The sequence below is a fragment of the Camelina sativa genome, chromosome 18 (genome assembly GCF_030686135.1).
Source record: "Camelina sativa cultivar CO46 ecotype springtype chromosome 18, ASM3068613v1".
Classification (NCBI taxonomy): domain Eukaryota; kingdom Viridiplantae; phylum Streptophyta; class Magnoliopsida; order Brassicales; family Brassicaceae; genus Camelina; species Camelina sativa.
Window position 1 is genome coordinate 4,417,842 of NC_141897.1, and position 16,058 is coordinate 4,433,899.

Consider the following 16,058-nt stretch of genomic DNA (forward strand, 5'->3'; position numbering starts at 1 on the left):
CAATCTTAATTAAATCAGTTTGATTCGACATATTTTATATTGGTGTTGTTAAAACATTAAAATGAGGATTTAACTTGTAATGAAATATCATATTATTGATAGTTTATTTTTTAGTATTATTAATTAAATCATGTAATGTCATATAATCCGTCATGTAATATAACTCGTTTGTGTAATTTTGAAGATTTAATATGTTTAAATATTTCTAATTTTAAACTTTTTACTAAGTTTAGATATATCAGTTATAGATTATAAACTTTTTAAATTTTTATAATTTACTACATACAGTAAATTTACTATATATGTATGTTGAACACACACTTTTTATATTAATTGAGTAATATATGATTGTTTTAAAAAATTTAAATCACAATATATGCAGAAAAAATACACCTTTTTATTAATTTTATGTATTATATGATGATTCACTATATTTAAATTTTAAAATCAAAAAGAGATGATAGGAGAATAATTTTTTTAATCTGGAATAAATCTTCTAAATATCTATATTAATTATAGAACATTATATATATATATGGATATTTAAAATATTTTAATTTTGTTTGGTTATAAGGATAGTAGAGAAAGTTAACTAAACTTGTTTAGATATGAATGTAACCATTAAATAACATTCAATGTAAAAACTTTCCAAAAAATATTTTGAGCAAAAACTGTTGCAAAAATACTAGTATAGATGTATCATTTTCAAAACCTAGAGAATGACCTGTGGACAGTTATTTTATATAATTAAATGGAAGTATATATGATTGTGCATGTACATATAGATAATGTTGTTTATCGTGATTGATTTTGTAAGATTTATAATTTTTTTGGCAAATATCAGTTTCAGAAAATAACTTAACTGTCTTGAAAATATTAGTGAAAAATATACAAACTATCTCAATTGTATGGAAAGTTTATTACCTACAAAGAATTCTCTTCTCAAAATGACTTGGTTATCCTGATGCTACCATAATAAAAGCCAAAAAATATGAATAGAGTATTATAGGAAAATATGACATTAAAACGAAATTATAGGAAACAATTTAGAATTTTATAGAGTTTTCTTAAAATAATTGAATTCTCTAAAATAATTATATTCGTAATCAGGTTATCATTTTGCTTTAATTTCGGGATTTTAGCTATCACATTAACTCTCTTTTGTTATAAATCGTCTAATTTGGAAATTAAGAAGTTATAACCATAAAGATTTTAAGTGTAATTATCGAGATTTTTATAATTAGAGATGTTTCTCACAGCGTGTTCCAAATCACCATATCCTGGTTGCTACGGCGTTGGAAACTTCGGAGGAATGGATAAAGCAACAACATCTGATCGGGTTAGCTGAAATCAATGAAGTTCAGAGAGGGAGAAGTGTCGTACAACGATGGTCTAGACCGGCTCCGGGTCATCTTAAATGCAATCTTCACTCATCTTGGGTGAATGATTCTTCGTTGTGTGGTGGGGCTTGGTTGTTACGGGATCATGAGGGGAATGTGTTATATCATGCTAGGGATGCTTTTTTGCCAAGATCAAACAGGATTTCTGCAGAACTGAGTTGTATCACATGGTGTCTACAAAGCTTACATGCCCTTCATATTACTTCATGTGAGATTTGGTTGGACTATCATGCTGCGTTGGATGCGATTAAAACGCCTGAGGAATGGCCAAGGTACCGTTCTGAACTTGACAACATTTCTAGAGGGATACGGGTGATGGGAGAGCTCTGTTTTAAGCTCTCTTCACCGAAAGCCAATGAGTTGGCTAGGGCGATTGCCTCTAGTGTCACCAAGGATGGACGGTTACAGTCATATCTTGCTCTCGGCGGTCCAGCATGGCTTCATGAGCGAATTTAGGATGAACGACGAAGATGAGTCAGTACTTTAGCTCTTTATGGTTTCATTTGATCTGTACAGTTTGTCGCTATTCTTATTTTTTGGTGATTCTACTGTACTTTCATATTATTTCATTGATTTATTGGAAATAAGTTAAAAAAAAAAAGAGATGTTTCTTATTGTCAACAAATTAAAATGTATTTTAATATAGATAAATAATTATAATTATTATCAAAAATATAAAATAATTTGAATATTATTTGCATGAATTAAGAAAAAAACAAAAAAAAGTATAAAGACGAAAAGTAAGAGTTCTCTTGTTCATGTTTGTGAACATATGTTTTATACAAACCAAACTATTTGTGATCTTAAAAGCATTAAACAATAAATAAACGATAATTTATTTTGATAAAGTAAAATAAAAAATAAGAACTTAACTGTATAAGAAAACCTTATATTTGAGAACTGAAATGAAAACCATTACAAAAAAAAACTATATTCTAAAATTTCAAGTATATGATATTACAAAATATTGTGCTCTTCAACCAAAAAAAAAAATAGAATAACCACTCCATTGTTTCTCAATCATTATCTTTTTCTTATAAAGATTTCCAAGATTTGGAGACAGATTCACAAGTCAACATATGTTAACGGAGATCTAAAAATGATGAACAAAACAGTGTTTAAGGGTTTTCTTAAGGATTATGTAATTCTGATTGCTGATACATAATCGGGATTTAGGTGTATAGTATTTATTGGGTGAACGTTATGTTGATATTTGATTTAGTAACTAATTAGGGAGTAGATCACTGTAATCTGTTTTTTTTAAGAAACGGTAGGGATATGATATATTTTGGTATTTAAATTTGTTTATTTAATTTGATTGTTACATATATTATAGTGGGAAAATAATCTGAAATCAATGTTTTGAGATCAAATATCTCGGCTAATATTTTAGCAATTAATCGATTATTTATTAGGCAGATTTTTTTGGAAATTTGGTTAAGGTGGAAAGTTTGTTTTAAAAAATCAGAATCTTAATATTATTTAAATTAATTACCAAATTAATATTTAATATTTAATGCCAACAACATTCTTGTAAATAGGTTCCAACTCATAGATTTATTTGCTAAATGTCTCCAAAAACGTATATATATGGATATGGCATATGTTTTTAAAAATATTATTTCAAAGACAACAATTACCATAAGATGAAAAAAATAAAGTCTAAGCCACGATTTTTCTATCTTTTTTTCCTAAAAAAATATAAGCCACAATTCTAAACACACGTTTCCTTTATTCTTAATTATCTCTTTTACTAGAATTTGTACCCGCGCACGCGCGGGATTTTAATTTAAAATATTTGCTATTAATAAAAAATTTTGAGCTCAAACTTTTGAGTATAAATCTATATTAACACATTTAAACTTTTGAGTATAAATCATTTAAACTTTTGAGTATACATCTATATTAACACTAAACTTACTTTACTTGTTATTGTTGAAAATAATGTTTACTTGTTATACCTATTTGCGTGGGAGTTTAGTTTAAATTTTTTATCAGAATCATTGAATATAAATATAGTTATTTGAAAATTAAAAGATAAAATCTATATAAACGTCATACTTATTTTACTAAACTATATATAACAGATATGGTTTACTGTCACAATAATGTTTTTTCTTGCAAATTAACAATATATCACCTGGTAACAAAAAATAACTTAAAAATCTCACTGGAAGAGTAAACAATATTGTCGACAATCTCTGACCTTTTATCCTTAGAAAAGTTCATTCCATATTAATTTCTCATGAAAAGATATTTTTAAAGTTTTAACGACGAATGTAGATCGTTGACCTAATTAAATAGATTTTTAATTTTAAACATATTGATATCCTATAATAAATGCAAATATACAAAGTTTAATGAATAGTTTTATTGCTATGTCGCTACAACGGGGTTGTTCAAGTGCATCACCTGTGATAATAGAATTTTCGACCAACTCAAGAATGCTTAGATGGTGAAACGGTTAAACCCGCCAATGAATATCCGTTCACTAATCCAAATTATATATTATTCTAAAACCTCATATGTTATTTTCATATGTTAAGTTTGTGATGCAATCTCCGCTTCGTCCTCTTAAAATAACATAGTGTACTTTAAATATGTTGTTTCTGCCAATGTTTTGGGTTAAAAACATTTAATAAAATTGATGAAATCGCAAGCTTATATATATATATATATATTCAAGTTATAGAATTGTAACTCCAATTGATAATATGCCTTTTGAGATATGATACACACACAACTCATATGTCACTTTTTCTAATGGTTTACATATCACCTTTTATATATTTTGTGACAATTGATTTTTTTTTTAGATGGATTATTTTTTCAAAAATTTCATAGCTTTTCCAAACAAAGTGTGGCCTTTACAATATCTTCGTTTTAGATCAAAACTTTTAAGTTGAGTTGAGTAATTAATCTTTTATTTTTTAGGTGAAATTTAATAATAAATCTTTGTAGTATATGTTTCTTAGAAACTAATGTTTCACTTCAATTTTATTTATATGTTTAGACTTTTATAAATACAATTACATAAATCGTTTTTTTACTCCATCATGCATTAAATTCTTAATTCTATTCTAAAACTCATTAACCCATCATAAATTTTGGAATATGATCATTTTTGGTTAAAATTTGAATAATAACATTATTACTAAAAAAATTCATAGTATTATTTTTACTATTTAAATTTTTATTTTCTTTTACTTACTTCATTTTTGTATAGTTATTATTTTTATTATTTACTAAAAAATTATATTATTGTTTTTACTATCTTAAAATTTAATTAATTTTACTTAATTTGTGTTTTTATTTATATTTTACTATTATTGATTATAAGTAATAAATATGCAATGAATGAATATTTAAAATAGTATTTTTTATGCAAAACAATATACAATATTGTTTAGGTGGATGTTGATTTGGAGGAAAGAGAAGAGAGAAAAGTTAACTTTATATATATAGATAGATTAATTGTCTTCCATTAGTGGATATCGAGAGGGAGCCACGATTACTCTTTTAAAAGCACTTGCTGAAACAAATGAATGGATACATGTTGTCAAACTGACAGACAGAAATTGCAGTCAAACTTTGATGAATGAAAATTCATCATGATCACCACCTACTTCTGCTGTGCTTAAATGTAACTTTGATGCAGCCTACGATCCCATTAGTCATCACACCTCAGGAGGATGGATAATACGAAATACTTGGGCGACGCCATTGTTTGGGGAGCGACTAAACTATCTCTTTCTAACTCAGCCTTGGAGGCGGAAGCAAATGCATTATTATCAAGTATACAACTACTCTGGATTCGAGCTTATGGCTCCAGTTCGATGATCTGCGAAGGTAATTGTGATAATCTGATTAATTTAGTCAGTGGTCGGCTTCATAATGCTTCACTCACAAATCTTCTCCGAGATATACAGTTATGGATTTCAAAATTTCACCATGTTTCTTGTATCTTTACAAATAGGAAAAATAATGTAGCTGTTCATTCTTTTGCTAAGATGGGTTGTCAAACTATGGATTGTTATGTTGAGTCTGTATCAAAGCCAGATTGGCTAATTGAATCTCTTTGTACTAATTTTGGTTAAATTAATATAAATCTATTTGCGTAAAAAAAAATTTGTCTTCCATTAATATTACTATTATTACAATAATTATAAAACGTATTTATTTTATGTGCAGAAATTTTCTTATACATAAAACATATTTATTTTATTATAATGTCATGGACTTCTCAAACAAAACATCCATTTTACATACAGATTTATGTTATCAACTTAACTACATAAGCCTAAATACAAATAAAATGTGGCCTAATAAATTTAAAAATTTTAGTCGCTTAGGGAAAATGCCCATTCCTCTTCACCTTAAGCACGACACAGGTGGTATCCTAGCAATCAAAAGCTAAGGACTCAGCTAGATTTTTCAATCTTTGATTATATGTATCAAGTAGAAATATTGTCCAAATGCATGGACATGAAATCTTTTAGGTTGCATTTTCGGAAAACTATATGAACAATTTTATTGAGAAATTTAATATTTTGCATGTAACTTTATTATTTAGTTGGACAATTCTTGGGTTTACCCCTAGGGGTGAACCTTTCTTATTCACCCCTTCTTAGTTAAGGAAACAACTTATTGATTAAGGAAACAAATTTTGTATATCAATTAATTTTAAAATTATTAATTCTAAACATTATATTATAGTTTTAAATGATAACATCTAAACTCAAATCACTCATTTTATAAGCCCAAATTAAAATACAATTTTCTTTAATTATAAAATCTAAACCCTAACTACTATCTTTATAAACCCAAACCGACATATAATTTTGTTTAATTGTAAAATCTAAACCCTAAGCACTCTTTTGTAAACCCAAACCGACATATAATTTTGTTTAATTGTAAAATCTAAGCCCTAAATTCTAACCACTCTTTTGTAAACCCAAACCGACATATAATTTTATTTAATTGTAAAACTAAAACCTAAACTCTAACCACTCTTTTGTAAACCCAAACCGACATATAATTTTGTTTCATTGTAAAAACTAAACCCTAACCACTTTTTTGTAAACCCAAACCGGCATATGATTTCGTTTAATTGTAAAATCTAAACTCTAATCATTATTTTATAAACCTAAACCAACATAATTTCCTTAATGAAAAATCTACGGAATTAGTTTCCTTAATTTGTTTTGTCTTTTTTTTTTTTAATTTTGATTTATTTTATAAATATGAAATAACATGACAGTTTGTTGTATTTTGATTGGTTAACTAAGAGAGGGTGAATAAGAATGGAACCCAATAATTTTTCTTATTAATATTTTGTTTAATATTATTTTAATGAACATTTGTATTTATTCATGAAAGCTGTATCATCATCATAACAAATTAATGTTGATTATTGAACTAACGTGTGAAGAGCTAGGGAGCTAAGATTATAAGTAAAATATAAATCCTTTCAACAGCCCCGGCCCAAAGAAATTGAAAGGCATTTCGGCAAAAAACTTTAGGCCTTCTATCACTATAATTTGTTGTTTACTATTTTTAATTAAATTTTGGTGTTTTATTATGTAAAAAGAAAATAATCATTTCCCATATAAATCATCCTAAAAAAGGAAGATATTTATTGCCACATATATATATTTATTTCCCACATATTGCATCATCTCTGTTTTGCTAAAGAAAAGATGGTTTGTTTTAGATAACCAGAAAACATTAAATCCGCCATGACTTAAAGACATTGTAATTGGTTATATAGATTAGATAGATGATGATTGTATCATCTCTTTAGGCGGAATTGATGAGATTCTTGTGGGAAAAGGAAAAAAATTAGTAACCTGAGACATTTTTGAACTTTCTTCTCATCAAGTTGTAGAAGTTATTGAACATCCTCGTCAGCTTCCCCTATTTTTTCAATTGAAGCTGAGTACCGTAGATTCCCCCGACAATTTTAATAAATAGAAAAATAATGCACACTGAAACACTGCAATGGGAAGATCTCTAGATGAAACGTCTTCTTGGTTACAAGATAAGATCTTGTTAGAAACAAGAATTTGATTACTCATGATTAGGGAAGGTTATCGAGTCGTCGTTGGTTTTAGGACTTTAATGGTTATAAGCTTCTCTGTTTATATATTCCTATTGTGCATCTACTGGTGTTTTCTTGTTTTGCTTCCTTCATGTATTCATTACAAATTCAATTAAATTTTCTTCTAATTTATAAATTTCAAATACTACAATTATGAAGTAAAAATAATATTGTGCATAGACATATATATGTATGTATATTATATACCCAGCCTGCTGTACTTAGAACCCTCTATCCCAACCAATATGGGCCACAATGTTACATATTTGAAATTTGCAGCTGGCTATGCTATAAACGAAAATTTTCAAAAATTACAGATTGAACAAAAATTAAATATAAGAATTTAAAGAACTCACCAAACCTTGAGGAAATGTACTTGGTCGTCAAACATAAATCAGCAACAACCAAAAAAAAAAAAAAACAGAGTATATTTTAACAAAACGTTCAATTAATATGAAAAGCTTGAGTTAGAAAAATCAGTGAAAAACGAATGAAGTAAGTGTTTTTTTTTTTTCGTACAACAATTGAAGTTGAAGAGTCGTTATTAAAACTTTGTTGACCTATAAATCAAAGAAATGGTCAAATGGATAAACAAAATATTAGACCTGACTGGTTTGATGATTGCAGTTAACTTCAATGCCGTGAATTACATACGATGGACACCACAACGATCGAACAGAACCAAACTCATCGCTGAGGTTAATACCAAAAAAACACGAAACGTATTACGTATATAAAATTTCATGTTCTTGATTTTACCCAACCAGTATTCAAGTATTGGCCTTTCAACATCATCATCCTCACCCACCCTGATGCGAGCTTATTGAGATTTGAAGCATCACACACAAATTAACCATTTACTAAAAATGGAAAAAAAAAACAATTAGCAAAAGCAAATGACATTATTACATAAACCACATCTAAAATGTTCATTCTCTTAAATGAAACAGACACAAAAAAAAAAAGGTCTCAAAATTTTCCTAATTCCTGTTTAAGATTTCTCATGAAAAGTCTCAAGTCTTTAACCAAATTAGCAAAGCAGAGATTAACACAGTAATCAAAAACTTTACAAACTCAAAACAGAGATTGCTTTTTTAATCAGTTCATGCAAGAAGAATCAAACTGTGCCAGATATATTACCAAAGGGACTGATGAGAATCTCAACTTCATCTCCTTCTCATTGTCCAAACGAATCGGATCTAAAGATTTTATCATTGATCATGTTTGTTCATCATAATAAAGATCAGTTATAACATCAAAACAAATAAACGAAAATTTCAGAAAAAGAGGTTAAATCTGGATTCAGATTTTCATATTTTAAAGCATAGATTTGGCTAATCAAAACCATAACCAGATTTTACAAAATTCCAATTAAAAACCCTAAACATATTTCTGAGTCAATTTCTTTACATTGAAAAAGAAAAAAAAAAGAAAAAAGAGTGAGAGAGAAGGGGGAACGTTTCTGTGTTAGCCCGTCATGTTATTTAAAAGACAGACCAATCACATAGCTCCACATGGATTTACGGCATCACGATTTAAGGAAACGGGCAAGCTGTGAAGGGTTGACGATACCGGGCAAGTGTGCGCCATCTACCCGGAGTATGTTAGCAACCTCCACATATCTCCTCCGTTTATGATGATGATCACTCGGCTCTACTACATCATCATGGCTCGGCTTAGTTTTTCTCGTCTCAGTTAATTGGGCCGTAAATGAGCCGGCTTGGGCTCGAGCCGGATTCCAGACTTCTCCGAAGAGTGTGCCTTTGTTGAGAAACTCGTGAGCCAAGTATCCGGCTAAAAGCTGGTTCGTACAACCCGGCTCGGCTATGGTTTCGGCTACGGCGGTGGTTGTTGGAAGAGGGCTGACCGGAGTTTTCTTGAGGATAGATTTAATCGGCGGCGGTGGTGGATTTTTCACGGCGGTTACCGTTTGTTGCCCGGCTACGGCGCCGGAGATAGCTCGGCGTGGGGGAAGACGCATCGTTTTTGTATTCATGGCTGTTTCCTATTGGGTGCATGCCACGTCAGCAATGAATTTTAAAAATATACTTTTACTGCGGTGAAACAGTAATTTATTCTTAAATAACAACGACAACCCGAGATAGCTTTTTTATATATTTATCTCTTTTTGTAATTTAAGAAATAAATAAAATTAGAGAAAGAGAGAGAGAGAGAGATTAGACGATTTGAGGGAGAGAAGAAGAAATGAAAGGACAAGGGGATTTGAAGTAGGGTTCGGACAATATATAGAAGCCTGACATTTAAAGTACCCTTTAGAATCTCATAAATTACAGCTAAATACCATCTATATGGAAATGACTTCTTTGTCCTTCCTTCTTTACCATATCTTCTAATTTAGGTTACCAATGGAACGTTTGTTCAAAAAAAAAAAAAAAAAAAAAAGGTTACCAATGGAACAAGTAAGGGAAAAACAAAACATTAAAGAGCTTTTTGAGGTAGGAAAAAAAAAGAATCTCCTTTTTTGAATTTTTTTTCTTTTAATTCTCATAAATATGAGTAGATTAGATTCTGATTTTATAGGTTTTCAATTTCATTACCAAATAGTTAAAGTATATAATTATTACACAAGACCTAATATAAGTCATTTTCCCTGTTTTCAACTGAATATATTATATTGAATTATATTAGAAAAATGTATGAAATTTTAAATAGTATTCCAAATATTAATTTAATATTTTATTGGATTAAAAAAATGAAAGACTGGATTTAGAGTGCATGCACTCCATCTTGCAATACAATTTAATTGTATATTACATCATTAATAAAAATAAAATTTAATCATATACACTTAATACCAATGGGTAAGACTTAATAATTTTCATATCAAAATAATCTATGCATTATATCAATATTATATTACTTAATAGTTAAAAATAACTGAAAAAAAAATAAAATGTAATTCTCAAAGAAAAAATGAAAACTAATATTATCTCATATTTGAAAAACTAAGACAACCTCATAAGAAATTATTTTCTTAAAAAAAAAAGCTTTAACCATAGAACAAAGTTTAATTAATGGTGGTGTAAATGAAGAAACAATTTTGTTAGGAGACAACTCATTCATTTATATAGAGGTAAGTATTTACAATCATTTTTATTTCAGGGTTAATAAATTTATACATATTAGAATCATCTTTATATATTTTACAATCATTTAAAATTCTTTATAGTTATCTTTATAATTTTTAAACTTGTGAATATAAAACTTGTGTATTACACATGACAAAATCTCTAATCTATAAAATTTGACACGTGTCAGGATCACGTGACTTACTAACTTTGAAAATCAAGCTTTATGTAATAAGATAGTTATAGATTTATAGTATGTTAATTGATTTATGTTTAATATATACTATAACAATAAAAAATGAGGATTTAAAATCATCTAGTTGTACTATATGATAGAATATTGACAAAAATTGAAAATATACTAACATTGAAAATATTGACAAACCCATTTCATCTCTCATCGATCAAACATTATAACATTTTAGGAGATAAACATGAATCTTCCTTACCCAATTCTCAAATATACCCACTAGAAGCATCTGCATATACCTAATGTCCCACACAATTTTTGTTTCAAAGAGAATTACCCTTTAAAATACACCTTTTATATGCATTCATGTTTTTAAAAAAAAAAATTTGACATCTTCTCTAACTTGTGCGATAAAAAAAATTATTGTAAAACCACCACTTTAATATTTCGTGATTAGACGACAAAAAAAAAAAAAAAAAAAAAAAATCGTGATCATAACGGTTTTCATTGATCGATCGACATGTCAGACATACATGATGCATCCTCAAAAATCAAAATAGCAAAACATCGAACACTTTGACATGCGTAGGATTTGTTGTGCCAGTGAAAATATTGTCAATGATACATTTGAGCGAATGGAACCCCTTATATTTACCATTGTGCCAAGATATGTGGCAAGAGAGTTATGGCTGCACAAAAATATGCAACAAGTCATTATCCACAATAAACCTAGTCGGTTCGCAAAAGCCAAAAGCAATTAAACCTTAACCAAAAAGTGTCATGCGACAAGGTTCGAAAGCATTACACCATTAATCATCAACAAACATCCCTCGAGAATGTTTGAGATGCATAAGGTGTAAACCTAATTAAGCAAAATAACCCGCAATGGCTTTCCATCATATAGTCGACAGAGATATGATTAGATATTGTAAAACCACCACTTTAAAATAATAGTTTTTTCTTTCTTTTCTTTTCTTAATTAACCTCAAAAGAAAAGAAAGAAAAAACTAAACATGATATAATTTAAAATTTAATATAAGTGTTTTTCAATCAAAAATATAATAATTTTCCCGATAATATATGTCCCTTAAGTAAGTTCTTATATTCACATGACAGTGACACTCAACTGAGAGTTGAGACAATTGAAGATGGAATTAATCAATTCACATATTACTTATTAATATTGGGGCCTGTGGATACACTGATGGACAGTATTTATATGGATTACTTTAATAATATAGAGTATATAGCAAACAAATGTATTGCAAAACTATGATAGCAAATCAAAGGATAGTTTTTAGATTTATACAAGAAATCATTAATCTCGGGTAGTTAGGCGTCAGTTTGCCAACTCAATTAGTTTTAATTTCATCCAATTGATTGATATAATAATAATGTCAATAGTTTTTTTTTTTCCTTTTTCTTTGTGACAGCAAAATAATAATGTCAATAGTTAAATAACAATAAACACGAAAAATGCATGCCTTTAATTTACTTCTAAGTATAGCAACGGACCTACTTTAAGGGACCATAACAATTGGTTTCGCGAATCCCTCATATCAAACACATGTTCAACCAAACCATGAAACACTCAACACTTGGGCTATTACACCAACTGAGATGTTGTGTTCTCGTGTAAAAGTTATTACATGTTAATTAACAATCGGTGTTTATAAAACTTATATCTTGTTCAATGTTTATGAAATGTTTTGTCAAACAAAAGAATAATAAATCAATTTTAAATTAAACAACTAAGAAATTTTTGAGTCTAAGAATATTCTTGAACCGGAAATTCGAACATGTAAAGTAGTCTATATATGTTTCTTGTCAACCACAGATCCACGCGTTGGTGGGTGTGGCTGCACTAAGTAATATACAGTTTCTTTTACACTAGTTAATATAACTAAAATGGTACAATGGTATGAAATGCACCTACTTAGATCATTTCTCGACGATCGTCATTTTCAACATTTTTGCAATATTATACATCAGGTCAAAAAAAAACTTTCGGATCATTAGAGTCTGTCTGTAATCATTCGTTTCTAACTTCTGTAACTACAGTTATAGTATTATTCCATTCGTAATTAATACATTAATTTATATTCATCATATTCAATAGAATTTTTAATATGATTTCTAGTAATACCGTACGTACGTGTGTTTATTTTAAAATATGATTAAAGTGAGCCTCTTCTAAATTTCTAGTTTTGTTATACATATATATATATAGCCGTAGAAAACTTCGATTCATCTATTAAAATCTCAGGAAACTTCCAGTCTATACACATTTTTTTTTCTAAATATGAAATATTGTTTAGCTAAAAGAAGAAGCATATAGTGTTTGTCTTTATTATCTTTTTCGTTATCTATGTAAATGGACTAAGCCAAACTATTATGCGCGTCGAATCTCCATTGGTAGTATTTAGTTAGTTTCTTAGAGTTGCTTAATAATAAATCTGATTAATTTTAATGAAAACAGCAAAAAAATGTTTAACGATCGATGCAAAATATAAGATGTTTTAGAATCGATGGTAACCAGATGTGTGTCAATAGCTGATTGGCTCCGGAATAAAGAAGAAAAAAAAAAGCTTTTTTTTTTTTAGTTCTTCCCTATTCTTCATCGTCTCTCTCTGTTTCGCGATTGTTTTAACGGCGAAGGCTTCGGAGATGTTCCATCGAATCGAGAGGTGAAATCGGATAGTGAATTTGCATGGACGGAATTGACCGATTCAGCGGTTGCATGTGACAGGCGGCGGGTTTGATCACCAACGCTGACTCGATTGTGGTAGGGCGGATTATCGGTGAATTTTTCCGGCGATGAGAGTCACAAGAACAAGTGTTAAAATCTCCCGACAAAAATTTCCCGGTGGTTTTTTTAAGAGAAAGGTTAAGTTTGTCTGTCTCCACTCTTTATCAGCTTCAGAGCTTTCAACTTTGGCTCTATCCATGATCAAACTCATTTTGATATTGGTATCCTTCGCTTTGTGCAGGTTCCATTTGTCATTGTTGAAAAGGATCAACAATCGCAATAACTTTGATTTTCATACATGAATCTACACCTAATTCTGAGCTCGTTAAGCATCACAAGAGTATTATCATGGTAACTTTGAATTTCATACATATTGATTTACATTGTAGTAAAACTTGTTCCAAGAATCTTAAGTTTTATGAATTTGGCTATGTATCATCGTTTCAAGGTGGTCCAATCTCAGTAGCAGAGTACATGGAGGAAGTTTTGACTAATCCTAAAGCAGGATTCTACATGAATCGTGATGTATCTAGAGCTTAAGGTGATTTCATTACTTCTCCAGAAGTTAGTCAAATGTCTGTTCATGTAATTACTTAGCATTTATTGATTATTGATGATAAGTCTAGAACATGTGTTGCTAATGTTTAACTTTCAAGTGGTTAATTTGTTACTTGTTATGCGTAATCTTGTTTATTTGCCACTCATTTAAGATGACACTCATAATGAGTTGACAGTGAATGAGTTTAGTCAAGATGAAGTTATCAGAAACATGATTGTCCCTATGAATAAGTCTTCCTTGCAGGTTGGTTTTAAAAACTGCAGGTTCTGTTTTGAAAACTTTAAGGTTTTGGTTTTTAAAACTGCATGATTTGTGTTTTAAGTTCTATGTATCTATAAGATGTGAAATTGCAGGTTTGGTTTTGAAGTTTCAGATTCTGTTTTAAGATCTAAAGGTTTTGGTTTTGAAACTGCATGATTTGATTTTTAAAATTACAGGTTCTGTTTTTGCTCATGTAGGTTTTGGTTTTAAAAACTGCAGTTAATACTTTCAGATTTTGTTTAGGATCTACCATTGGACTATGAAATTTAGCAGTTTCTTAATAAAATTCTTAACTTCAGTTTTTTCTAAAGTTATAATAAAAAAAAGACTTATTAAGCAACTTTGTTAACCATCTACCAATGGAGATGCTCTTAGGGGCGTTATATGAATAATGCCATCAGAAAAACGCGTCACACTATATAGCTATTTATTTTATAGTATTCTCTCTCTCATATTCTTTGAATTTGTCTGCTTTTTTAAAAAAACTAAAACTGTTTGTTTGTTCTCCACGTATTCAATTCTTTCTTCTTCTGTTAACGTACGTCGAAGTGATTAGTGTGTGGTATTTGAATTTGTCTCATGGGACATGCAAAGTTCTTTCTATTGTTTTCTTTACAAATTCTTTACTATTCTCTTTTGTTATATATTTCTTCCTGACACGTCAATGTCGGAGAAATCACAACACGTTTAGATGTTTAATGAATGGTTCGATGATTTTGGTTTGGTCAAATAAGATACATCTTCAGTTGGTTCTTTTTAGGTTTCCGCAGTTAATCAATTCATATATACATCATAAGTTGGTTATTATTTTTTTTTTCCGGCGAATGATCTTATTTGTTTATAAATTAGTTGGCGGACATAGGATACGAAGAAGTGTACGCGTAATTGATAATTCTTTAATTAACTAGGTTTTGAAATCATGCGCGGTTTATTTGTTATATTTCAGTGAAAATTTTATATGATTGATGAAGTTATGAACTATTTTTTTATAAAAAACTTAAATTACTAATTTACTATTAAGACAATACTTTTACTTCAGATAGTTGTGTTAAAAAAATCAAATCTAGGTTTTGGTCTCTCCTTATTCTCTCATTCTCTCATATTCACCTTCTTTTACTATCTCATTTTCACATTTTCTCATTTTCTTCTACAATACTTCAAATCATTTTTTGTTTATTTATTTATTTTGATTTCTTATTTTTGTTGTATGGGTTGTAAAAAACAAATGAATATCATTGTAAATTTTTAATGCTAAATATTAATTTTAGAGACTACATGATATATATTTTACATTGTTCTTATTTTAAAAGATTCATCTCCATTATCTAATTTGGATTATTATCTTATAAGTAATCATTATCTCCTCCTCTCCCACCAATATCAAATGTTGTTATATCTCATATGTGTTGTAAGAGTTTGATTCTATATTTTAATTTAGAAAGTATTATATATATATATATATATATATTTTACATTGTTCTATTTTTTAAAGATTCATCTCCATTATCTAATTTCGATTATCATCTTATAGTAATCATTATCTCCTCCTCTCCCACCAATATCAAATGTTGTTATATCTCATATGTGTTGTAAGAGTTTGTTTCTATATTTTAATTTATAAAGTATTATATATATTTAACATTGTTTTCAATTTTTATTTTATTTATATAAAAATAAAATATTTCTTTTATATTTCTTGCCTTTCTGTTC

General features: G+C 28.8%; 2 protein-coding genes and 1 long non-coding RNA gene across 3 annotated transcripts; 2 read left to right on the forward strand and 1 right to left on the reverse strand.

Annotated features, from left to right (window-relative positions):
- Positions 1-751: 751 nt before the first annotated feature.
- On the forward strand, positions 752-1,856 carry LOC147921511 (uncharacterized). The gene is made up of 2 exons (XM_087497715.1): positions 752-757; positions 1,260-1,856. Exons 1-2 carry the CDS (start codon positions 752-754, stop codon positions 1,854-1,856), a joined length of 603 nt encoding a protein of 200 aa, XP_087353841.1.
- A 6,919-nt stretch (positions 1,857-8,775) lies between these two features.
- Positions 8,776-9,647, reverse strand: LOC104760542 (uncharacterized). Its single transcript, XM_010483481.2, has one exon. The coding sequence runs from the start codon at positions 9,494-9,496 to the stop codon at positions 9,029-9,031; it is 468 nt and encodes a 155-aa protein (XP_010481783.1). The 5' UTR covers positions 9,497-9,647; the 3' UTR covers positions 8,776-9,028.
- A 3,530-nt stretch (positions 9,648-13,177) lies between these two features.
- On the forward strand, positions 13,178-14,296 carry LOC104760543 (uncharacterized). Its single transcript, XR_762963.2, has 3 exons — positions 13,178-13,665; positions 13,770-13,879; positions 13,977-14,296. It is a non-coding gene; the product is annotated as an uncharacterized LOC104760543 (long non-coding RNA).
- The last annotated feature ends 1,762 nt before the right edge of the window (positions 14,297-16,058 follow it).

Coding starts and splice junctions, on each gene's coding strand:
- LOC104760542 (XM_010483481.2), bottom strand. CDS start 9,496: ATGAATACAAAAACGATGCGTCTTCCCCCACGCCGAGCTATCTCCGGC.